The following is a 25958-nucleotide window of genomic DNA, read 5'->3' as shown; positions in this document are numbered from 1 at the left end:
TTAGTGAGACGTTATGTTGCATCTGCCAACCCTACCTGGACTTGGAGACACACCAACCAGCACTTCTAAGTCATGGACTGTACCACTAAACAACAAGAGGGGTGGGGTGACCATTCTAGCCCTAGGCAGAGTGATGACAATGTGGGCCTTGAACAGTTGATCAAAGTGTCACATTTTGGCATTTATAAATGCCATTCTTGTCTGCAATTATCAGGTGCAGGGAGCAAACTACATCCCTTCTTTTTGTCAAATCAAATTGTATTTATCACATGCGTCGAATACAGGTGTAGACCTTACTGTGAAATGCTTACTGACAAGCCCTTAACCAACAATGCAGTTCAAGAAATGGAGTTAAGAAAATATTGACTAAATAAACTAAAGTAAAAAATAATAATAAAATCAAAAAGTAACAAGAAAAAAGTAACAAGAAAATTACATTACAATATACAGGGGGTACTGAGTCAGTGTGCAGGGGTACAGGTTACTTTTGGTCATTTTTAAAATGACTATGTATAGATAATGAACAGCGGCTAGCAGCAGTGTAAAAACAAAAGTGGGGGGTCAATTTAAAATAGTTTGGGTGGCCATTTGATTAATTGTTTAGCAGTCTTATGGCTTGGGAGTAGAAGCTGTTGAGTTTTTTGGTCCTAGACTTGGAGCTTCTGTAATGCTTGGCGTGCGGTAGCAGAGAAAACAGTCTATGACTTGGGTGACTGGAGTCATTGACAATTTGTTGGGCCTTCCTCTGACACCACCTGGTATAGAGGTCCTGGATGTCAGGAAGCTTGGCCCCAGTGGTGTACTGGGCCGTCGCACTACCCTCTGTAGCGCCTTACGGTCAAATGTCGAGCAGTTGCCATACCAGGCAGTGATGCAACTGGTCAGGATGCTCTCGATGGTGCAGCTGTATAACTTTTTGAGGATCTGGCCTGTGAGTAATATAGCTATTATAGACTCGGTTGAAAATGTCAGTAAAGACACTTGCCAGTTTGTCCAAGCATGTAATCCGTCTGGCCCTGCGACCTTGTGAATGTTTATTATTTTTATATATTTTTTTAATATTATCCATTTTTTCAAATGTTCTACCCAATTTCATGGTATCCAATTGGTACAGTCTTGTCCCATCGCTGCAACTCCCAAACAAACTAGGGAGAGTCGAAGGTCGAGAGCCGTGCGCCCTCTGAAACACAACCAAGCCGCACTTCTTCTTGACACAATGTCCGCTTAGCCCGGAAGCCAGCCGCACCAATGTGTCGGAGGAAACACCATACACCTGGCGACCGTGTCAGCGTGCATTGCGCCCGGCCCACCCCAGGAGCCGCTAGTGCGCGATGGGAGAAGATCATGCCTGCCGGCCAAACCCTCCCATGACCCGGACAATGCTGGGCCAATTGTGCACCGCCCCCTTGGGTCTCCCGGTCGCGGCTGGCTACGACATAGCCTGGACTAGAACCAGGATCTCTAGTGGCACAGCTAGCACTGTGGCGGGAGGCCGCTTTGTGAATGTTGAACTGTTTAAAGGTCTTGCTCACATCGGCTACAGAGAGCGTGATCACACAGTCGTATGGAACAGCTGGGGCTCTCATGCATGCTCGAAACGGGAATAAAAGGCATTTAGCTCGTCTGATTGGCTCGCGTCACTGGGCAGCTCGTGGCTGTGTTTCCCTTTTGCAGTCTGTAATAGTTTTCAAGCCCTGCCACATCTGATGAGCATCATAGCCAGTGTAGTAGGATTCAATCTTAGTCCTGTATAGACACTTTGCCTGTTTGATGGTTTGTCTGAGGACATAGCGGGATTTCTTATAAGCATCCGAATTAGTGTCCCGCTCCTTGAAAGCAGCAGCTCTAGCCTTTCGCTCTGTGCGAATGTTGCCTGTAATCCGTGTCGATGCACTTATTGATGAAGCCGGTGACAGAGGTGTTATACTCCTCAATGCCATTGGATGAATACCAGAACATATTCCATTCTTTGCTAGCAAAACAGTCCTGAGGCGTAGCATCCGCGTCATCTGGCCACTTCCGTATTGAGCGAGTCAATGGTACTTCCTGCTTTAGTTTTTGCTTGTAAGCAGGAATCAGGAGGATATAATTATGGTCAGATTTGCCAAATGGAGGGCGAGGGAGAGCTTTGTATTTGTCTCTGTGTGTGGAGTAAAGGTGGTCTAGAGTTTTTTTTCTCCTCTGGTTGCACATGTGACATGCTGGTAGAAATGAGGTAAAACGGATTTAAGTTTGCCAGCATTAAAGTCCCCGGCCACTAGGAGCGCCATGTCAGGATGAAAATTTTCTTGTTTGCTCATGGCCTTATACAGCTCGTTGAGTGCGGTCTTAGTGCCAGCATCGGTTTGTGGTGGTAAATAGATGGCTATGAATAATATAGATATGAACTCTCTTGGTAGATAGTGTGGTCTACAGCTTATCATGAGGTATTCTACCTCAGGCGAGCAATACCTCAAGACTTCTTTAATATTAGACATTGTGCACCAGCAGTTATTGACAATTAGACATACATCTTCGCCCCTCGTCTTCTCAGAAGTAGCTGCTCTGTCCTGCTGATGCATGGAGAAGCCAGCCAGCTCTATATTATCCGTGTCTTCGTTTAGCCACGTCTCGGTGAAACATAAGATATTACAGTTTTTACTGTCCCGTTGGTAGGATAGTCTTAATCGTAGAATGTCCTGTTTGTTTTCCAATGCTTGCACGTTGGCCAATTATATGGACGGTAGTGGTGGTTTAACCCACTGGTTGGCAAATTATTACAAGGCACCCCACCCTCCCTCTTTTTCTACGTCTTTTATTCATGCAAATGACAGGGATTTGGGCCTTGTCTCGACGAAGCAGTACATCCTTCGCGTCGGACTCATTAAAAAAAATCTTAGTCCAGTTCGAGGTGAGTAATCGCTGTTCTGATGTCCAGAAGCTCTTTTCGGCCACAAGAAACAGTAGCAGCAACATGTACGAAATGAGCTACAAACAATGCGAAAAAATAAACAAAATAGGGCAGTTGGTTAGGAGACCGTAAAACGGCAGCCATCCCCTTCAGAGTCATTATCACACCGTCATTTGGGGAAGTAACAATGCCCCAATGATCAATCAATTCAATCAAATATATTAATGAAGCCCTTTTTACATTTGCTGATGTCACAAAGTGCTGTAAAGAAACCCCGCCTAAAACCCCAAACAGCAAGTAATGCAGATGTAGAAGCACGGTGGCTAGGAAAAACTCCCTAGAAAGGCATTCAGAGCATTCAGAGTTAGAGACAGCAGGCACGGTAGAGAGAGAGTCGAAAACAGCAGGTCCGGGACAAGGTAGCATGTCCGGTGAACAGGTCAGGGTTCTAAAACCGCTGGCAGAACAGCTGAAACTGGAGCAACAGCACGACCAGGTGGACTTGGGACAGCAAGGAGTCATCAGGCCAGGTAGTCCTGTGACATGGTCCCAGGGCTCAGGTCCTCTGGGAGAGAGAGAGAATTAGAGGGAGCATCCTTAAATTCACACAGGACACCAGATAAGACAGGAGAATTACTCCAGATATAACAGACTGACCCTAGCCCCCCAGCACAAACTATTGCAGGAGACACTGGCCCCGTCCAATGATACCCCTAGACTGGGCCAACTCCGCAAACCACCAACTTACTACCCTGAGACGAGGCTGAGTATAGCCCACGAAGATCTCCCCCACGGCACGAACCCGAGGGGGCACCAACCCAGACAGGAAGATCACGTTAGTGCCTCAACCCACTCAAGTGACGCACCCCTCTTAGGGACGGCATGGAAGAGCACCAGTAAGCCAGTGACTCAGCTCCTTTAATAGGGTTCGAGGCAGAGAATCCCAGTGGAGAGGGGAACCGGCCAGGCAGAGACAGCAAGGGCGGTTCATTGCTCCAGAGCCTTTCCCTTCACCTTCACACTCCTGGGCCAGAATACACTCAATCATATGACCCACTGAAGAGATGAGTCTTCAATGAAGTCTGTGTCTCTCACATGGATACATTTTCTTTCTAAAGTATATATTTTTTGTCATGTTTCTACAGGTATCTAGATGATATTTGTCTATGTGGATTGGCAAATGGTAAATTCTGGTACTTACAGAGAGTACAACACTGGTAGCAGTTTTGGTTGCTTTTTTCAGTGGAGGTGAAGTTATGCATTGCCAAGCTGGACATAGAAAGGAAAAGTGACAGTGAAATATTGTTTTGGATTCACAGTGATGAATCAGATATAACAGAAAATCGGCATCTGGGTAATGTCAGATATGCTAATAATCTTGATAATTCATGTCACATGAATGATCACTGTAGATCTGGAGTGTATTCATTAAGAGCTCACAGTAGCAAAAACGTTTTGCAACAGAAAAAATAGTTTGTTCCACAAGAGTTTAAGAAAAACATAGCCAGGAAAGTAGGGCCTGTGGTTTGTACAGGTTACAAGACATACCATTGACTAGTCCTGCGTGCATGCACATGTAAGCTCAACCTTGTGCATACACACGTGGTCAAAACCTTAAAGCGTTCCTGGAAGTGCTAAAGTCATGTCTGTCATTTGAAGAAGCAGTAAACAACTACCAAATTCACATCCTCTCTATACTCTCTGGAGATCGATCCTTCTCCACTGGTTAAGACAGAACAGCGTCTTCCGATCCGTTTTTTTTCTAGGTTATGACAGGTCGCCTATTGTGTCATTGATGCTGAAATCTTTTCAAACCCTAACTCCTGGGCTAAAAAACACACTCAGTGGAGAATATCCTATGGAAGTGCTTTTAAGTCCAGGAACCAGCTTAATCTGGGTCTGGGGAAAACGGCCTTGAAACCCTAACAGAACAATCACGCTCAGGTGCCCGTCCTAGCAGTGCTTCTTAGTGCAGAAAGTGACAGACAGCTAACAATAGTATGTGTAGTAATGCTGTGGTGCGTGACTGATTATGTAGTGTAGTAATGGCTTAAAGGGGACCATTATCGTTGTGCTAACAGAAGGAGATAGAGTTGGGAAGTTGACCCTATAAGCTGATCTAAGGTCAGTTTATATTTTCCCTCCTAATCATTAAAGGGGCAATCTGCAGTTTTTACATACAGTTTTGGACTACAGTATGGAAGAACCCATCATTTAAACTTATTTTACTCCATTATTTGTAAACAAAGTAAATGTAAACAAACACTGTATAGCCTCGAAATCTTTTTCAAATTAACAAGCGAGGGAGAAAACGGTGTGCTGCAGCACCCTCTGAAAAATTGGAATACATTTTTTATTTTTATGTAATGTTATGTATTTATGTTTTTATCACAAAGGTATTGTACTGAGCCTTTACTAGCTGTGTTTCAATGGACCGATATAGCCCTCTGTAGCACTGGCCCCAAAAACTTTTGGGGGACTTTTTTCTCGTTTATCTCATGTCTCTCTCACTCTCTACCTCCTCTTTATCCCCCCTTATTCTCTTCTCTCTCCCTCCCTCCCCTTTCTTTTACTCCCTCCCCTCTCTCCCCCTCCCTAACTCCCCCCTATTCTCTCTCCCTCCTTCTTACCCTCCCTCGACCTCATCTCTCCCTCTCCCTCCTCTCTCTCTTTGTTCTCTCTCTCCCCTTCCCTCACTCCCCCCTTCTTTATCTCCCTCCTCCCCCCTCCATTCTCTATCCCTCTTTATTTCCCTACCTCTGTCTGTCTGTTGACTCTCTCTCCCCTCCCTCCCTGTCCATCACCCCCTCCTCACTCCCACATCCCTCCTTCACCCGCTCCCCCTCCCGCACCCCCCTCCTCTCTCCATTCTCTCTCCCTCCTTCACCCGCTCCCACTCCCGCACCCCCATCCTCTCTCCATTATCTCTCCCTCCTTTCCCGGCCTCCCCCTCCACTCATCTCTCTCGCCTTCTCTCTCGGACAGACAGACAAATAGACAGAGACAGACAGACAGACAGACACTCATGCACTCATACACACAAAACACACACACATATTGATGCTACACACACACACAGACACCTTTCACACTCCTCACACATGCTGCTTCTACTCTGTTTATTATCTACCCTGATTACCTAGTCACTTTTACCCCTACCTACATGTACATATATCAATTACCTCAACTGCCTTGTACCCCTGCATATTGACTCAGTACTGGTACTCCTTGTATATTTTTTTGTTATTTTTTTGTTATATTTTTTTGTTATTTTACATTTATTTAAAAAAAAATGGCAAATTTGTGTTACTTTTTAACTCTGCATTGTTTGGATAGAGCTCTTAACTAAGTAAGCATGTCCCTGTAAATCAAATGTATTTATAAAGCCCTTCTTACATCAGCTGATGTCTCAAAGTGCTGTACAGAAACCCAGCCTAAAACCCCAAACAGCAAGCAATGCAGGTGTAGAAGCACGGTGGCTAGGAAAAACTCCCTAGAAAGGCCAAAACCTAGGAAGAAACCTAGAGCGGAACCAGGCTATGTGGGGTGGCCAGTCCTCTTCTGGCTGTGCCGGGTGGAGATTATAACAGAACATGGCCAAAATGTTCAAATGTTCATAAATGACCTGCATATTCAAATAATAATAATCACAGAAGTTGTTGAGGGTGCAACAGGTCAGCACCTCAGGAGTAAATGTCAGTTGGCTTTTCATAGCCGATCATTAAAGTATCTCTACCACTCCTGCTGTCTCTAGAGAGTTGAAAACAGCAGGTCTGGGACAGGTAGCACGTCCGGTGAACAGGTCAGGGTTCCATAGCTGCAAGCAGAACAGTTGAAACTGGAGCAGCAGCACGGCCAGGTGGACTGGGGACATCAAGGAGTCATCATGCCAGGTAATCCTGAGGCATGGTCCTAGGGCTCAGGTCCTCCGAGAGAGAGAAAGAAAGAAAGAGAGAAAGAGAGAATTAGAGAGAACATACTTAAATTCACACAGCACACAGGATAAGACAGGATAAATACTCCAGATATAACAGAATTAGGAGGCCTGCGTCTTGTGACCGTAGCGTACGTGTAGGTATGTACGGCAGGACCAAATCAGAGGGATAGGTAGGAGCAAGCTCATGTAATGCTTTGTAGGTTAGCAGTAAAACCTTGAAATCAGCCCTTGCCTTAACAGGAAGCCAGTGTAGAGAGGCTAGCACTGGAGTAATATGATCAAATGTTTTGGTTCTAGTCAGGATTCTAGCAGCCGTATTTAGCACTAACTGAAGTTTATTTAGTGCTTTATCCGGGTAGCCGGAAAGTAGAGCATTGCAGTAGTCTAACCTAGAAGTGACAAAAGCATGGATTAATTTTTCTGCATCATTTTTTTGACAGAAAATGTTTGATTTTTGCAATGTTACGTAGATGGGGAAAAACGGTCCTTGAAACAGTCTTGATATGTTCTTCAAAAGAGAGATCAGGTTCCAGAGTAACGCCGAGGTCCTTCACAGTTTTGTTTGAGACGACTGTACAACCATCAAGATTAATTGTCAGATTCAACAGAAGATCCCTTTGTTTCTTGGGACCTAGATCAAGTTTAAAAGTAGGAAGTTTGCAGCCATCCACTTCCTTATGTCTTAAACACAGGCTTCCAGCGAGGGCAATTTTGTGGCTTCACCATGTTTCATTGAAATGTACAGCTGTGTGTCATCCGCATAGCAGTGAAAGTTAACATTATGTTTTCGAATGACATCCCCAAGAGGTAAAATATACAGTGAAAACAATAGTGGTCCTAAAACGGAACCTTGAGGAACACTAACATTTACAGTTGATTTGTCAGAGGACAAACCATCTACAGAGACAAACTGATATCTTTCCGACAGATAAGATCTAAACCAGGGCAGAACTTGTCCGTGTAGACCAATTTGGGTTTCCAATCTCTCCCAAAAAATGTGGTGATCGATGGTCTCAAAAGCAGCACTAAGGTCTAGGAGCACGAGGACAGATGCAGAGCCTCGGTTTGACGCCATTAAAAGGTCATTTACCACCTTCACAAGTGCAGTCTCTGTGCTATGATGGGGTCTAAAACCAGACTGAAGCATTTTGTATACATTGTTTGTCTTCAGAAAGGCAGTGAGTGAGTTGCTGCGTAACAGCTTTTTCCCCAAAAAATTGAAATTAATGGGAGATTCGATATAGGCCGATAGTTTTTTATATTTTCTGGGTCAAGGTTTGGCTTTTTCAAGAGAAAGTCTACACCTGCCCTATTCAGCACATGTGAAAAATAAATACACAGGCAGTGTATTGGACACAAGGGTCTTGCAGTTCTAGAAACTAAGATCCCTTTTATGAATTCTTGAATTAATTTTGAAGAGGATATTGATCACATTTTTTTTAGATTGACTTGAAACTTGAATCTGTCTGTCTGTCTGCCTGCCTGTCAAAAAGGCTTTTGGGTCGATTGAATTTACATTTTATATGCCGAGTCATGACAGTCCCCCAATCCCAAATATGTAAAATGTGTGACCCCTATGACCCCCAATTAAGTCACTCCCTGTAATCGCAGGAAGCTGAAATTCAATGTACAGCCTACTGGGGACACTCTTTAACGGTCCTCTTTCAAGTCTGTACGTTCTTCAGAAATGACCGTTCTATAGAGGATGGAAGACAGTGTTTTTGTGTAACTGCAGGGAAAGAATGAAGGAACATGTTGAATATGAAATAAGACACGTTCTGTTTGCCACAGGAAGCTGAACCTCAATACAGGGCATCCCTATATGGTCACGATTTGTTTTCTGCAAGGACGGTTCAATCACAGTCAACAGGGGCTTCATGCTTATGTGAGAGCTGTAGGTAATGCTTTTCTATGGAAGAAAAGCCTTGTTCTCTGTGATGAGTTCATTTCACATGGTCAGATGTAGGCTTGCATTCATCGGAAGCGTCTGTTGAACAATCCCGTGTGAATTTTGTTTCTAGCCTCAACTGTTCTACCGATGTCACTCAAAAGCACATTAACTCTAGGCCAGGCTTCAAGTGAGGCCTACCTTTCTACCATGTAGTGGGAGAGGGGGAATTCAACCCTAACCCTAACCCTTGCTTCATCTCCACATCTTTACTCCGAGAGAGAGGTGGGAGAGAGAGAGGAGCAAAATCCCAGGAAAATCCCAGTCTACTTGAACAGAGCAATACTCAATCATGAGGCATCAAATCCAAAGGAACTGAATAATATTAAGAAATGCTATATTGAAGGAAAGTATTGTGGAAACCTACCAAAAAAATGAAACTTCCTGAACAAAACGTTTCACTTTAATAGTGAAGGTGTAAACTTGGCAGTAGAAAACATAAACAGTATATTTGACCTCTCAGCTTTCCTATCAAATCTTTAAAATGAAAAAATGAAAAATCAAATGAACAACAATGACAAATGGTTTGTTAAAGAATACTAAAACCTAAGAAATCAATTGAGAAACCTATCCAACCAAAACCCAGAGACCCAGAAAACTTGAGCCTTCACTATGTTGAATCACTAAAACAATACAGAAATACACTACAGAAAAAGAAGGAACAGCACGTCAGAAATCAGCTCAATGTAATTGAAGAATCCATAGATTCTAACAAACAACAACACGAAGGGTTATCTATCCAACACGGAGATGTTTGGATAAACCACTTCTCCAATCCTTTATAACAAAGAACAAACAGCAAAAACATTTACATGATCATACAAATCTTAGAATCAACTATTAAAGACTATAAGTACCCACTGGATTCTCGAGGTGCGTTGAATAAACTACAGGACGAAATACAAACCCTCCAACCCAAAAAGGCCTGTGGAGTTGATGGTATCCTAAATGAAATGATAATGATTATACACACCACACATTCCAATTGGCTATACTTAAACTTTTTAACATCATCCTTAGCTCTGGCATCTTCCCCAATATTTGGAACCAAGGACTGATAACCCCAATCTACAACGAATTGGCGAGGGTACTGGAACAGTCAGCAGCACCCGGCCTCACCCTACTAGAATCTGAATTAAAATGTCTGCTGTTTGCTGATGAGCTGGTGCTTCTGTTCCTAACCAAGGAAGGCCTACATCACCTAGATCTTCTGCACAGATTGTGTGAGACCAGGGCCCTGACAGTAATTCTCAGTAAGACAATAATAATGGTGTTCCAAAAAATATATATAAATTCTATCTAGACACCGTTGCCCTAGAGTACAAAAAAAACTATACATACCCTGGCCTAAACATCAGCGCCACAGGTAACTTCCACAAAGCTGTGAGTGATCTGAGAGACAAGGCAAGAAGGGCCTTCTATGCCATCAAAATGAACATCAAATTCGACATACCAATTAGGATCTGGCTACTTGAATCAGTTATAGAACCCATTGCCCTTTCTGGTTGTGAGGTTTGGGGTCCGCTCACCAACCAATAATTCACAAAATGGGATAAATACCAAATTCACACTCTGCATGCAGAATTCTGCAAAAATATCCTCTATGTACAATGCAAAACACCAAATAATGCATACAGAGGAGGATTAGGCCGGTACCTGCTAATTATCAAAATCCAGAAAAGAGCCGTTAAATTCTACAACCACCTTAAAGGACATGATTCCCAAACCTGCTAATAACATAGCCATCACCTACAGAGAGATGAACCTGGAGAAGGGTCCCCTAACAAGCTGGTCCTGGGGCTCTGTTCACAAACACAAACAGACCCCACAGGACAGCAACACAATTCCACCCAACCAAATCACGAGATAATTACTTGAGACATTGAAAATAATCAACCAAAAACAGAGCCAGCTAGAATGCTATTTGGCCCTATTTATGTTAATTTTGTACTTTAACTATTTGCACATCATATGACATTTGAAATGTCTTTATTATTTTGGAACTTTTGTGAGTGTAATGTTTACTGTACATTTTTTTTCTTGTTTGTTTCACTTTTGTTTATTATGTATTTCACTTGATTTGGCAATGTTAACACGTTTCCCATACCAATAAGAGGTGGGCGAGAGAGAAGGGCGAGTGAGGTGGGAGAGAGAGAAGGGCGAGTGAGGTGGGAGTGAGAGAAGGGCGAGTGAGGTGGGAGTGAGAGAAGGGCGAGAGAGGTGGGAGTGAGAGAGGGACAAGAGAGGTGGGAGTGAGAGAGGGGAGAGAGAGGTGGGAGTGAGAGAGGGGAGAGAGAGGTGGGAGAGAGAAAGGCGATTGAGGTGGGAGAGAGAGAAGGGCGAGTGAGGTGGGAGTGAGAGAGGGGCGAGAGAGGTGGGAGTGAGAGAGGGGCGAGAGAGAGAGAAAAATAAATAGGTTAGAGGGAGGGGGAAAGAAGGAGAGAGAGAATGGAAGGAGAGAGAGAGAAAGAAATATAGAGAGAGGAGGGAGAAAGAGATGGAAAGGGAGGGAGGGTGTCATTTTTGTGATGGCTTTGTCTATGCGTCCATATTGTGATTACCTTACCTCTTTGAATGCAATGTATTCACTTAAGCATCAACCCTGTGACACTCGTCTTTCCCATTGACTGGAATTTGTTGAGAAAAACGTCAACCCAGTGATACTCGTCTTTTCCCATTGACTGCAACGTACCAGAGGGTATCTTTCACTGCATGTCTGCTTGAGCGTGTCACTACCGAAAGAGAGAGTGTGTGTCAGTGTGTGTGTGTTCTTGATATACTGCCACAATGGCTCTGGCTGAGAAGCTGTTGACGTCCGGTGGTAACAGGGTTCCCCTTGCTTTCCCCAGCCCTCCTTCTTCCCGCCCCTCACCGGCTGTCTCGTCATGTTCCGGCGGAAAAAGAAGCGGAGGCCGGAGATCTCGGCGCCACAGGACTTTGAGCATCGGGTCCACACGTCATTCGACGCAGTGCAGGGGTGCTTCGTAGGCCTGCCGCCCCAGTGGCAGAGCGTCATTGACATCCTGAGGAGGCCAAAACCAGTGGTGGACCCGTCCCGGATCACCAATGTGGAGCTCAGGCCCAAGAAGGTACAGTGGGGTGCCTCAGGCCCTGTCATTGTTATCATTGTTATTATTAGCATTGTCATAATTATTATCATCATCGGTATCATTATTGTTATTTTCATTATCGTTATCAGTATCATTGTCATTATTATTACTATTATTATTATTGTCATTATTATTACCATCATTATCATTATCATATCTATAATTATTATTATTATTATTATTATTATTATTATCATTATCAGATTTGTTATCATTATCATATTTATTATCATTATCATAATTATTATAATATTTATCATCATCATTATTATTATCATTAACAAATTAACTCTAAAGGCAGTGTTCTTTTTTCAACACTCGAAAGTGTTAATTTAACACTGGATTCAGAGGAACTAATATTGAAAGTGTTAATTCAACACTGGATTCAGAGGAACTAATACTGAAAGTGTTAATTTAACACTGGATTCAGAGGAACTAATACTGAAAGTGTTAATTTAACACTGGATTCAGAGGAACTAATACTGAAAGTGTTAAATTAACACTGGATTCAGAGGAACTAATACTGAAAGTGTTCATTTAACACTGGATTCAGAGGAACTAATACTGAAAGTGTTAATTTAACACTGGATTCAGAGGAACTAATACTGAAAGTGTTCATTTAAACACTGGATTCAGAGGAACTAATACTGAAAGTGTTAATTTAACACTGGATTCAGAGGAACTATACTGAAAGTGTTACATTTAAACACCTTCAGAGTTAAATGTACGGAAGTGGATTTGCTGTTGTCAACTACTGTGCATTTGATGTTCAGTTTCACCTGACCCAATTCAAGTACATAACAATCATGATATCTGCATGCTTCTGTGTATTCAGTGTGTTTCACCTGACCCAATACGAGTACATAACAATCATGATATCTGCATGCTTGTTACGGTTTTCTTCCGTCGAAGGAGAGGAGGACGAAAATGCATTGTGGTTATTTCAATTCATGTTTAATAACGAAATAAACACGAACAATACAAAACAAGAAACGTGAAAACCTAAACAGCCTTATCTGGTGCAAACAAACACAGAGACAGGAACAATCACCCACCAAACACTCAAAGAATATGGCTGCCTAAATATGGTTCCCAATCAGCGACAACGATAAACACCTGCCTCTGATTGAGAACTACTCCAGACAGCCATAGACTATGCTATAACCCTACTATATCACAATCCCAATACCTACAAAAAAAACAAGACAAAACACACCACATAATAAACCCATGGCACACCCGGGCCTAACCAAAATAATAAGAAAACACAAAATACTAAGACCAGGGCGTGACAATGCTTCTGTGTATTCAGTGTGTTTCATGCAAATACTTTATTATACAGGACTCAGATAAATACCTGTGTGTCTTTATACGTGCTGTATATGAAAGCATTGGTAAAAATACACACCTGTTTTAGTGACACCAGGACATGCATAGGACATACTGAATTACGGGTTTATTTGTTTTTTTAGGACACAGTTAGAGGAAGTGTTTGGTAAAGCGCTTAATGAACCAACTTTTTTGTGATACTCTTTCGAGGCAACATTCTCCCTGTGTCAGTACGTTGATCTTTTAGGTCATATTTAATCCTGTGACAAAAAGAGAATCTTAGTTTAGTTTACACCTTGCATGACACACGGCCATGTCATCCATGGTGCGTTAACGGAAATTGCAACAACAACAGAAACCTGTGAGAAAAACCCTGAGGATAAAGGTTGGTTACCTCATGTGCCTGTTGTATCCTCACCACTTCCCCATGTTTTGGCACAAATTACCCTTTTTACAGCACGTTTTGATTGATACATTGTCCTTGTGTTTAAAAAGTAACCTCACACCAAAAAAATCCCTCAAGAAAATAATACAATTGTTATGGGTATGTTCAAAATGTGAAAGTTGATCTGTTCATGATCTGCCGGAGCGGCAGGGTAGCCTAGAGTGTTGGTCTAGTAACCGGAAGGTTGCAAGTTCAAACCCCCGAGCTGACGAGGTAAAAATCTGTCGTTCTGCCCCTGAACAGGCAGTTAACTCACTGTTCCTAGGCCGTCAATGAAAATAAGAATTTGTTCTTAACTGACTTGCCTAGTTAAATAAAGCTAAAATAAATAAAACATTTCAATCATTGCAAACAGGATGGTATACTAGAATGGTGTATACACAGACATGCTTTAGGGGGATATTGGTATTGAACAGATTGAATATAGCAAATAATGAGATGAAATTAAATTAATAGATAGTAGGTAAGTACCAATACTTGCAGCATGTAAATTAACAACAAACAAACTCAACAACTCAAAAACTGATTTTGTGTCAGTCCTACATTTAGCGTAACTCACCAATGAATGTATTCTTGCACAAAATTAATCTGTGCATTCAAACTAAGTGAAACTTGTTTGCGACTAACTAAACCAATATACTGTCAAAACTCAAACTTGATTAATTGTGTAATACTGCACTCATGTTTAACTTTTTATTTTATTTTTTTAACTATCATGACCACACACACATCATTGACCAGTAGAGCACAATTTAGGCCTACCATAACCAACCTTTGTTCTTACCTTCTATTTGCCCTCATTTGTTTATGGAACCATTCCCAGCAATCTCAAGGCACTTTTATCAAGCTTCGTGTTGGGTGCAACTGTTTACACACAGGGCTCTATTTTCACGCACCATTTAGGCCTGACCTGGTTTCAAGGTACACAACAGGAGCAATGAAAATAGTTTCCGAGATACAGTGTCACACTCTTAGACCGCCTATATATTGTTAGTTTATAAAACACTCCATTTCAGACTGGAATTCTTCCTTTTAAATATATACTCAGGGTATTTTTACGTGTTTTATTTAGCGAGGGAGTAAATCAGAGGGGATACAGGAGGGTGGAGGAAAACAGATGGAGGGTTAGGAGTGGGAATTGAACCCCGGTCTCCGGTAGGGAGAGGATTATACATGTGTCTATGCCAGGAGAGTTACCACTAGACCACGGGCTCTGCCAACTGGATTTTTACGTGCAGACTGGATGTCTATTGATATACTCGAGGAGGGGATTCAAAGAAGAGATAATGGTGATACTCTTGAAGTTAATTTTGTACTAAACTGTCTCACAGACTTTTAACACGAGCAGTGTTCAGTCATGCCTAGTAATTCATTAGCCGAGAGGCTGTCAAGAACATGCTCCTGACCCTGATAGCTAACCCATCATCATCATCATCATCATCTCGCTCCCTCTATTTTTCTCTCCTACTTTCTCGCTCTCTCTGCTGTTCATTAGAAAGATAATTCTGTCATTGACTAAGGGACTGTACGTTATTTATAATGAGGGATACCTAAAGAAAAATGGGCTTCTGTGAAATGAAAATGGATGCCCCCCCCTCTTCAGTGAAATATATTTTTTACCCGACCCTCCCTGAACGCTTAAAAAAAACAAGTGAATCTCCCCTATACCCCAAATAATAATACAATTATTACAATTCGAGCCCTGGTTTTAACTTAACACACCAAGCCCTTCACTGGCTCTGAGATATGCACAGTGACTGAAGGGATTGGCTGACAAAATCTATGGAGAGTAGACTATAATTTAGTCTGTCAAACAGGTAGGCCTACCTCTTATTTCTGGAATAGGAAGAAATAGGCTCTGACACAAAGCCCTCGTTGTTAGTAGCCTAAAGTAAAATTGAAATGAAAAGTGTTTAAATGAATTAGCCTACTTTCAGCACCCGTGTGCGCTGTGCATCTTTGCGGTTGCCGCTTCATAGTAATGTAAGTTAAGTAAATTACTGAAATATGGCTTATTGTGAGGCCAATAACTCTGATAAACAGCTTCATTATGGGCAATGAAACATACTGATTTTATTTAAATCAATTATAGCAGTAGCAAGCTTACCTCCGGTCCTCCTTCTCATCTTCACACTCTCCCTCTCAAACTTAAAAGGACATCAGTAGGCCTAGTCAGCATGCAGAGATATTGCATTTTTTTGGACAAAATAAAACAATAATTTTTGGAAGAAGCCTTTGACTTGCCTCCTGAAGTGCCACTGTACACAGCACAGTCATTGATTAGGCAGCACAATAGGGTCTACATCAGCAAGAGCAGGGCAGGCCAGGGCCCATGATTGGGAATGCCTATCCATGGCAGTGTGTAATGCAGTGTAGCCTAGTTTTATGTACACCATCTCAGCAGCGCAAAAACGTGGTAAGGAAGTTCATTTTCTTAGAAACATAGCTTTGCCCTGTGCTTCTCCCAGCATGCTCTTCATATAGCCTATAGTATAGGTTATGAATCATTTAATTAAGACTACACTAGGCACACTTGATATTGAGCACCCAGCAGCGAATCAGGAATGAGGGGCAGCATCAGGCATACATCGAGATATTATAATTGAGATATTATGATTGAAATAAAAAAAACATGACCCTCCCCCATTTTCCTCCGGGTAACAATTGCGTAAATTTAGACCGCTCCCTAAGTGGTCTGTCTTTGCAGTTAGTTAGTATTTTGAGAGTTGAACTATGACCTCTGTGCGAGACCAGTGGTAAGAACACTTTGTGTACTGTAGGAGAGGTTGAAATATCCCTGACCTCTGACCTGAGGCAAGTCTGTTTTGCACAGAGAGGGATAGGAATGGATAAAAATCAGTATAGGTCGCTTTTTTACACAGCACTTCTAAAGAGATTATTAACCATTTATATAATTTCTAATTATCAGCCAGCCCATGAAATAGGGCCCTGGTTGTGCCTACCATGTTCCAGAACCAATATTGACTGTTTTTGTTCATGTCCAATTTCTCCCTTTCAGACCATTTGTAGGGGGAGTTTCATAGGACACGGAGACTACATCTCCCACGTCATTTCAGAGATGACTCGTCTTACCGTCACCAGTTCCAACTCGCTCCGGAAGAGCAGTCCTTCGGCGCGGCAACGGGCACGCTCCATGGGGCGTCTGGGCGAGCTCGTCGAAGGGGACACGTATCAGTATGAGGAGCTGGACCAAGAGAAGCGCCATAACGGCGGTAACAGCTACTGGCAGGTACAAAGCGAGAACGGCAGCCCCAAACTGGCTCTTAGGAAAACATCCACCCTCCAGCCCAATGGGGTACTGCCTCGGGCAAAGTCGACGCATGAGATGAGCACGGCAGCTGGGGATAAACCTGCACCTCTGCCGAAGGGGCCAGTCCCCACGCCCCCTAGAGGAGGCGGCACAGGTCATTATACACGTAGCGAATGGTCCGGACTTATAAATCGGCCGGGACAACAGATGGGGATGCCGCAAAAGGGCAAGGTAGCCAATCAGAGGCCGGCATCCTGCTATAACCTGCAGACCCTGCAGACGCAGCAGCAGGTCAACATGAGGGTCAAGCCTGGGGTCAGTCACCTGCCGGACCTTCTGACCTCCTCCAAGGATACTTCTCCTCAGAGACCCCACTCGTCCTGTGACCTGAAGGTAAGCCTCTTCCATTTCCATTTAGCATTGATATGTTGAAGCTGTGTCTTGTTGGAAGGAAACATTGTGGTCACCTCAAGACTGGAGTTGCCTACACCTGTCATTGCAGATGACCTGTATTTCTAGTTTGTCGAAGGCCTATGCTAAAATATATTTCCTGTCATCTCCCAGATGAATTCATTAGGGCCCTCGGCCATGTCCTTACCCAATGGCACCAGCAGCCTGATCGCAGGCCGAGGGCGAACCCACAGACCCTCACGCTCCTCCTCCAGCTACACCATTGGATTGTTATCACCCATAGTTCAGGGGGCTACCATGCCCCTACTCCCCAAACAGGACAGCCCATCCCAGCCCCGGCCTTCTCCCACGGGCTCCCCGGCCACCAGCTCAACAGGAACGGCCCAGCAGCAACAGCCCAAGCTCGGGCCAGAGCCTGAGCCGGTCAAAGTGACCCATGAGCAGTTCAAGGCGGCCCTGCAGATGGTAGTGGACAAGGGCGACCCGCGCACCACCCTGGAGAACTTTGTGAAGATCGGGGAGGGCTCCACGGGGGTCGTGTGCATTGCCCGCGAGAGGCATAGCGGTCGGCAGGTGGCGGTGAAGATGATGGATCTCCGTAAGCAGCAGCGCAGAGAGCTGCTCTTTAACGAGGTATGCAGTATGTTAATGGAAGGTAAACGGTCAGAATTGGACTGTAACGAAAGGCTGAACTATGTTAGTATGTCATTAGGTTGTGGGTTCCTATCTGGCCTGAAGGACTAAAACAAGATATGAAACAGCACGCCTCCATTAATGGTTTAGGACAGAACAGAGGACTTTATTGTATAGTGAGTTGCACTTAATGACATGTAAACCTCACTACAAAACAGTTTCTTGGAATTTGAGCATTCTGTTCAATTAATAAATGCATGTCTAGTCTGAAAGGTAGATAGACACAGACTTTCTCCCAATGAGCTTGAAAAGCTACCTTTAGATATCATCTGTCTGTCAAGATTGCTTATCTACATGGATAGATTGCGTATCTAAATGGATAGATTACTTACAGTTGAAGTCGGAAGTTTATATACTCAACTGGGGTGGCAGCATCATGTTGTGGGGCGGCTTTGCTGAATGAGGGACTGGTGCAACTCACAAAATAGATGGCTTCATAAGGGAGGAAAATGATGTGGAAATATTGAAGCAACATCTCAAGACATCAGTCAGGAAGTTAAAGCTTGGTCGCAAATGGGTCTTCCAAATGGACAATGACACCAAGCATACTTCCAAAGTTGCGGCAAAATGGCATAAGGACAACAAAGTCAAGGTATTGGAGTGGCCATCACAAAGGCCTGACCTCTTTCCTATAGAAAATTTGTTGGCAGAAATGAAAAAGTGTGTGCGAGCAAGGAGGCCTACAAACCTGACTCAGTTATACCAGCTCTGTCAGGAGGAATGGGCCAAAATGCACCCAACTTATTGTGTGAAGGTTAAGGAAGGATACCTGAAACGTTTCACCCAAGTTAAACAATTTAAAGGCAATGCTACCAAATACTAATTGAGTGTATGTAAACTTCTGACCCACTGGGAATGCGATGAAAGAAATAAAAGCTGAAATAAATCATTCTCTCATCTATTATTCTGACATTTCACATTCTTAAAATAAAGTGGTGATCCTAACTGACCTAATACAGGGAATTTGTACTAGGATTAAATGTCAGGAATTGTGAAACTCTGAGTTTAAATGTAGTTGGCTAAGATGTATGTAAAGTTCCGACTTCAACTGTATAGACATAATATCCCTCTATGCACCTCTTCTCATGTACATTTGTAACCATAGGTGGTGATCATGAGGGACTACCGGCACAACAACGTTGTGGAGATGTACAGGAGTGCCCTGGTGGAAGAGGAGCTGTGGGTTATCATGGAGTACCTGCAGGGTGGCGCTCTAACCAACATTGTGTCTGAAACCAGGTAAAGGGTCTGTCAATAAGAGGAGCCATGTTGTGAAGCTTAAAACACAGAATACTTCCTAGCAACAGTGATGTTCATTAATCATATTATATATATTAATAATCATTTTCAGAATGCCATGACAATGTACACAAACCAAAACCCTTTGGGTAGAATGAGATGAGTAATAGTTTGCTTTGGGAAAATCCCATTTGGTCAAGAAGTTATGTCAAGTAACTGTATTGCCACCCACTCCTGCATACCTTCTTTTGTGTTAAAGGAGAAATGTAATTGTTGTAATTGCCAAAATAAAGGAGGGTCTAACAATAACACAAGTTGGCACGTGTTGCAACAAGATTCCTCTGTAATTCCCTACTACGTTTTGGTCCACTGGAGAACAGTACAATGTTGATCTGACATAACAAAAGAAGAGAACGATTCACATGATGCTAATGCTAACATGATTAACCTGATGGATGATGTGTCAATGACAAAAAACTACAATTTTATATCAAAGGCTGACTAGAATGTTGGATAACAAGTTTAAGTTGCATGTCATTTCATACCAGGCTGAATGAAGAGCAGATAGCCACCGTGTGCGAGGCTGTGCTACAGGCGTTAGCCTATCTCCATTCCCAGGGAGTTATCCACCGTGACATCAAGAGTGACTCTATACTGCTCACGCTGGATGGGAGGGTAAGTGCGGCCACATCCAGAAATAATTTCTACCCGGTCTGGAACCTCAGAACACCTTACAAAATATTGCACTAGCTAACTGTATGTACTCCTGGGGGCAGGAATGGCCGGGTTTGAACTAACAAAATTAGGGCAGAAACCGTCTCCAAAAGCCCTTACCCAGCACCTCTACCTATCCATCCCCTAATTACCAACCTACCCCTACAGATAAACCTCTAGAACTCTCAATCCCTGAAGACCAAATCTTAAATTGTGATAATGCAAATTGTATTGAAATCAATGGCATAAAGTTCAAGCTAAAGCTAAATTTAAAGCTTAAATGAGCATGTTGGAATTTGGCCCTTTCAGTTATTTGTAATGTATCCAATCATTTTTATTTTTATTCATTTATTTTGTATTTTTTTATTGTATTATTTTCCTAGATCAAGCTGTCAGACTTTGGATTCTGTGCTCAGATCAGCAAAGACATCCCCAAAAGGAAGTCCTTGGTTGGAACACCATACTGGATGGCTCCAGAGGTTGTGTCAAAGACGCCATATGGAACTCAGGTAACAGAACAACCAACCAAAACTGTGTTTGTTTGACTGCTAGTAGGTTGTCTCATTCTACAATATGAACAGAGTATCTGAAACAGTGATTTGTCCCTCAAACACATCCAGTGACCTCCACAAGTTTAGGGACAGTGACAATTGTGTTGTTGTTTTGGCAGCTTTAATTTGAGGGTATTTTCATCCATACCAGGTGAACCGTTTAGAAATTACAGCACTTTTTGTACATAGTCACCCCATTTTAGGGAACCAAAAGTATTGGGACAAATTCAGTTATGTGTATTAAAGTAGTCAAACGTTTAGTATTTGGTCCCATATTCCTAGCACGCGATGACTACATAGAGCTTGTGACTCCACATTTGCTGTTTGTTTAGGTTGTGTTTCAGATTATTTTTTGCACAATAGAAATGAATGGCGCAGCGGTCTAAGACACTGCATCTCAGTGCTTGAGACGTCACTACAGACCCTGCTTTGATTCCAGGCTCTATCACAACCGGCCGTGATTGGGAGTCCCATAGGGCGGCGCACAATTGGCCCAGCGTCGTTAGGGTTTGGCCGGGGTAGGCCGTCATTGTAAATAAGAATTTGTTCTTAACTGACTTGCCTAATTAAATAGGTTAAAGGTTACATTTAAAAAATGTAAAAACATAAGTGAATTTGTTCCGATACTTTTGGGGGACTGTATACAACAACAACAAAAAATCTAAACTGTTCACCCGAAATGGGTAAAAATACCCTCAAATTAAATGTGACAGTCTGCACTTTAACCTCATAGTCATTGTATCATTTAAAATCTAAAGTGCTGCGGTACAAAACAACCAAAAATGTGTCACTGTCCCAATATTTTTGGAGCTCACTGTATGTTTTGACCTTATTGTTTTGCACATTGTGTTTCATTCACACACACACACACACACACACACACAAAAAAAAAACACACACATGATCCTGTTACTGTTGCCTACACCTCTCCTTCACCACTTCAGGCCGGATACTCCTTGCACTAGATAATACTGCCTAAAACAGACAGGCAGGATTATCTGTTACCCACCGAGGTATTTTCTTATCGGGATTCAACAGAGATGGAGGGACCTTTTTCCATCCTTAAGTGTGTGTTTGATGTGAGAGAAAGACAGTGTGTGTACTGTCACTGAATGTGTGTGATAGTGTGTGATGTTCAATGAATGCTTGTACAGGATATGACATGGATGAGCATGCCGTTTCTATGGGTGTGTGTGTCAGTGGCGATGAGTGCCGTTTAAAATGAGTGAGGAGGATTTTTTTTTTTTCATGAGCATGGCCTATTACAGCATATTGGATGACTGTCATTCACATTCCATTAACCCAGTTCAATGTAACATCGATAGGTTTAGGCTACTACATGATACTCTAATGTTCCCTGTACCCATCATGAGGTTGCTACAACACAGCCTATGAATTAAAGTTTACAACGCAGTTGCACACAGGTCGAGAGACGCATCTAGCTGATATAGGATGTAATCATTAGTCCAACAGTCGCAAACGAGAGTTTCTATTGGACAAATTCAAGTATGTTTATCCCCGTTTTGTTCCATTTGTTTCCGTTTAAGAAACACTTTTCAACAGAATCCGCGGAATGAATACACCCCTGACCACTCGTAAACACAACCACTTTGTATTCCTTCTCGCATCCATGCGGTCACCTCCTCTCACCGCTCCCCTTCGCTTGAGGACTTCAATACACAACACATCAGCCATTTGTGACCAGGCAAAAAAAAAAACTTTCCAAGCCAAACCGCTAGACACAGCCTACATCGTTGTCACCATATTAGATAAAGTAACGTCATAATCAGCATAGCTAATAGAACTAATGCATTAGTAAACCCACTACAATCCTGCAGTAACAGTCAGAAAAGCAGTTTAGCAGTTACACCGGTGGGCCCCGGTGGCAATAGATTAATAAAACCATAAGCTTACCTTGACTTGAAAGAGTTCCAGTGTTGTGTTGGCTAGTCATAGCCAGATAGCTAACATAGCATCCCTGTGTTTGAGCAGGGTGTTTCAGTCAGCTGCACTAGCTAGCTGCATTTGCTAGCTAAGAAAGTGTCTTTTTTTCCAGTTTCAATCTGTTTCTATATATATATTTCTCTCTTGCATCTCCTTCATTTTGGAATAAATTAATTTGTTCAAAATGGTTCAACTATTGTCTTTCTCTCTCTGAGTCAACTACTCACCACATGAGAACCATGAGCCTCCTAGGTTTTGTATTGAAGTCAATATACCCAGAGGAGGACAGATGCTAGATGTCCTCTGGCTACACCATGGTGCTACTCTACAGAGTGCTGTTGAGGCTACTGTAGACCTTCTTTGCAAAATATAATAATTGAATCAATCATTTGATGACTTGATAATATTTAGTATAGTTTTATCTAAAAATGATTACTTTTTAAAATGTTTTACCATTTTTATTTTTATTAAATTAACTGAGGAGGATGGTCCTCCCCTTCCTCCTCTGAGTAGCCTCCACTGGTGTGTGTTTATGTTCCTGTGTCAGTCAGGTGGATGGAAGGTCTCTGGATATGCTTTTAGAGGGTACGTGAGGCTCTGTGTGTGTTAATTATTGTAAATGTCTCTGATGTCTGGCAGGTGGATGTGTGGTCCCTGGGTATCATGGTGGTAGAGATGGTGGATGGAGAGCCTCCGTACTTCAGCGACACACCAGTGGCAGCTATGAAGAAACTGAGGGACGAGCCACCACCCACAGTCAGGAACACACAGAAGGTGAAATAGATATAGATACATACCACACACACACTCACACTAACACACTACTCACACCCCATCTCTCTCTCTGTAGATCTCCCCTGTGTTGAAGGACTTCCTGGATCGTATGCTAACACAGGACCCCCAGGAGCGGGCTACCGCTAGCGACCTGCTGGAGCACCCCTTCCTGCTGCAGTGTGGCTCGCGGCAGTGCCTGGTGCCCCTAGTGGAACGATACCGTAAGCGCATGTCCCGCTGCTGACTCGCCCAAACACACAGGATCCATGGTGGCCGAAGAATGGGCTGATCCCCTGACGTCTGACCCTGGGTTAATTAACAGGCAAACTTTCGCTCCATCCACCGCATTTGTATTGAGTCTCAATACCCACTACAGGAAGTGGATTTACTGTCACTCTGTGTGTGGATGGATAGATATGGAGTCGATCAGAAACGCTTCTCTCTCTTTATCTTGTCCCTTTTTATTTGCTCCTATTCTCTGGAATCCCTTCAGATCCACAGGAGCATCCTTGCTCCCCTTGTTGGGCAGTGTAGGGCAGGATGGAATTGGATATCTGAGTTTAAGGATGTGTTAATTAATTCTATGCAAAAAAGTGCAACAAGCCCCAACGCAGAATTGCAGTGACCTGAACCTTCTGTACTGATCATCTCCACCATCACTGTCCAATTTGTCCGACTGACTTTGAAATGTAACAATTACGACTGACTTTGGTACTATACTTGTTTGGTAATTCGTTCTCTAAAACAAATGAATGACCAGACCCTTTCTACCAGATCACATAGTGGTACCCCTGGACTTGATCAGGGGATGATCTACAAAGTTGTCCCAAGCAGAAGCTTTGTTTTGGTATTGCTGGAGAAACATGTTTTTATAGAATTTCAAAATGGATAAAGTATTTCGGGATATTGCAGATATGAATGTGAGTAGTATAGTAAAGAGTAAGCCTATACTGAGTATAGTCAATGTTCTGTTGTGGGACAGGTATCCCTGGGAAAACACTATTTTAATCAGAACCGATCACCTGTATTTAAAGTATAAAAAGGGATCCGCCATACTTTGGCTAAACATGTTTTTGACAAAATAGTCATGCAATATATTGAAATGAAATAAAATGTGGACATGAGGTAGTTCAAAATCTCAAGACCGGATTGTTTTGTAGCCTACTGCTGAAACCCTGTTAGCTGACTAGCCTACTGCTGAAACCCTGTTAGCTGACTAGCCTACTGATGTACCCCTGTTAGCTGACTAGCCTACTGCTGAAACCCTGTTAGCTGACTAGGCTACTGATGTACCCCTGTTAGCTGACTAGGCTACTGATGTACCCCTGTTCGCTGACTAGCCTACTGATGTACCCCTGTTAGCTGACTAGCCTACTGATGTACCCCTGTTAGCTGACTAGCCTACTGATGTACCCCTGTTAGCTGACTAGGCCACTGATGTACCCCTGTTAGCTGACTAGCCTACTGATGTACCCCTGTTAGCTGACTAGCCTACTGATGTACCCCTGTTAGCTGACTAGCCTACTGATGTACCCCTGTTAGCTGACTAGCCTACTGATGTACCCCTGTTAGCTGACTAGCCTACTGATGTACCCCTGTTAGCTGACTAGCCTACTGATGCACCCCTGTTAGCTGACTAGCCTACTGATGTACCCCTGTTAGCTGACTAGCCTACTGATGTACCCCTGTTAGCTGACTAGCCTACTGATGCACCCCTGTTAGCTGACAAGGCTACTGTACTGTTTGCCAACACTGGATAGCTGTAGCTGTAGCTTTCTTATGTCAACACCCATTTTCACATGCATTTTTGTCCTTCTCGGAATGTTCTGTATCTGACCCTGTACAGCAGTTTATATTTTTCATACACTTCAAAAATGTGACTTCACTTTGCACGTAAGTACTTGGTAAGTACTGGTAAAGAACAAAACCTATGAAGGTACTTCTTTACATTTTTTAAAATAAATATCTGTGAACAAATGCTGTACTTTTGTTGCAAATATCATATTGATTATGATTTAAATACAGTTTATAGGCCTACAACATGATATAAGTATGCTGTTGAATCTGCATAAGAGCCTCTGTTAAATGATCAAATACGTATACAAACGATGTCCTAACTATTCACAGGATACCCAGGATTTCTTTAATTTTGAAAAAAAAATGTATCATGTGTTTTGTGACCGAGCTTTCTGTGACCGTCATTACACCTTATCATGGCATCTTTTAATGTGATGAAAAACACAAAATGATGGTATGAGTGACAAAGTGTTTCACAGAGTTTAAATAATTGCGGTCATTTCTACAACACACACTATACCAATGTAAAATAAGTGACTGAAAGGCTTCCCAGAGGGATCTGTGTGAACCTGCCTTATTTTTAATGAGTAAGACATATGGAAATCTTGTTGAAAAAAAGGATGACAAACAAAGTTTCCGGTAGCAAACAACCCTGTGAATTTCAGCGTCACTCAGTTTTCACCTACATAATGTGCGATGACGTTTGCAATGAAAACCCCTTTCGGTCATTTCGAAAATATTTTCATCACTTATAAAAGTATGACAAATTGGATGAATAAATCAAATAGATGGATAGAGATAAAGATATTCAATATGTTTCCTTAACAATAGTTTTCGTAATTACAAATGAAATAGCATGTCAGTTATTGTTTACAGCACAAAACTGAAACACAGTAATGTAACAC

General features: G+C 42.6%; 1 protein-coding gene across 2 annotated transcripts in view; it reads left to right on the top strand.

Moving 5' to 3' along the window:
- Nucleotides 1-23923, top strand: part of LOC139414940 (serine/threonine-protein kinase PAK 6-like) — a 35759-nt gene extending 11836 nt beyond the window's left edge. For both annotated transcript variants that reach the window (XM_071162589.1, XM_071162588.1), the window contains exons 3-10: nt 11625-11864; nt 16679-17323; nt 17495-17974; nt 19140-19273; nt 19822-19948; nt 20371-20496; nt 23122-23256; nt 23333-23923. In XM_071162589.1, coding sequence (XP_071018690.1) covers nt 11661-11864; nt 16679-17323; nt 17495-17974; nt 19140-19273; nt 19822-19948; nt 20371-20496; nt 23122-23256; nt 23333-23500 — 2019 coding nt within the window. In that variant the 5' untranslated portion in view covers nt 11625-11660 and the 3' untranslated portion in view covers nt 23501-23923. The remainder of the gene's footprint in view (nt 1-11624; nt 11865-16678; nt 17324-17494; nt 17975-19139; nt 19274-19821; nt 19949-20370; nt 20497-23121; nt 23257-23332) is intronic.
- The last annotated feature ends 2035 nt before the right edge of the window (nt 23924-25958 follow it).

The sequence above is a fragment of the Oncorhynchus clarkii genome, chromosome 8 (assembly GCF_045791955.1).
Source record: "Oncorhynchus clarkii lewisi isolate Uvic-CL-2024 chromosome 8, UVic_Ocla_1.0, whole genome shotgun sequence".
Classification (NCBI taxonomy): Eukaryota; Metazoa; Chordata; class Actinopteri; order Salmoniformes; family Salmonidae; genus Oncorhynchus; species Oncorhynchus clarkii.
The sequence above is the reverse complement of the archived record's forward strand: the minus strand, read 5'-3'. Positions and strand labels throughout refer to the sequence as shown.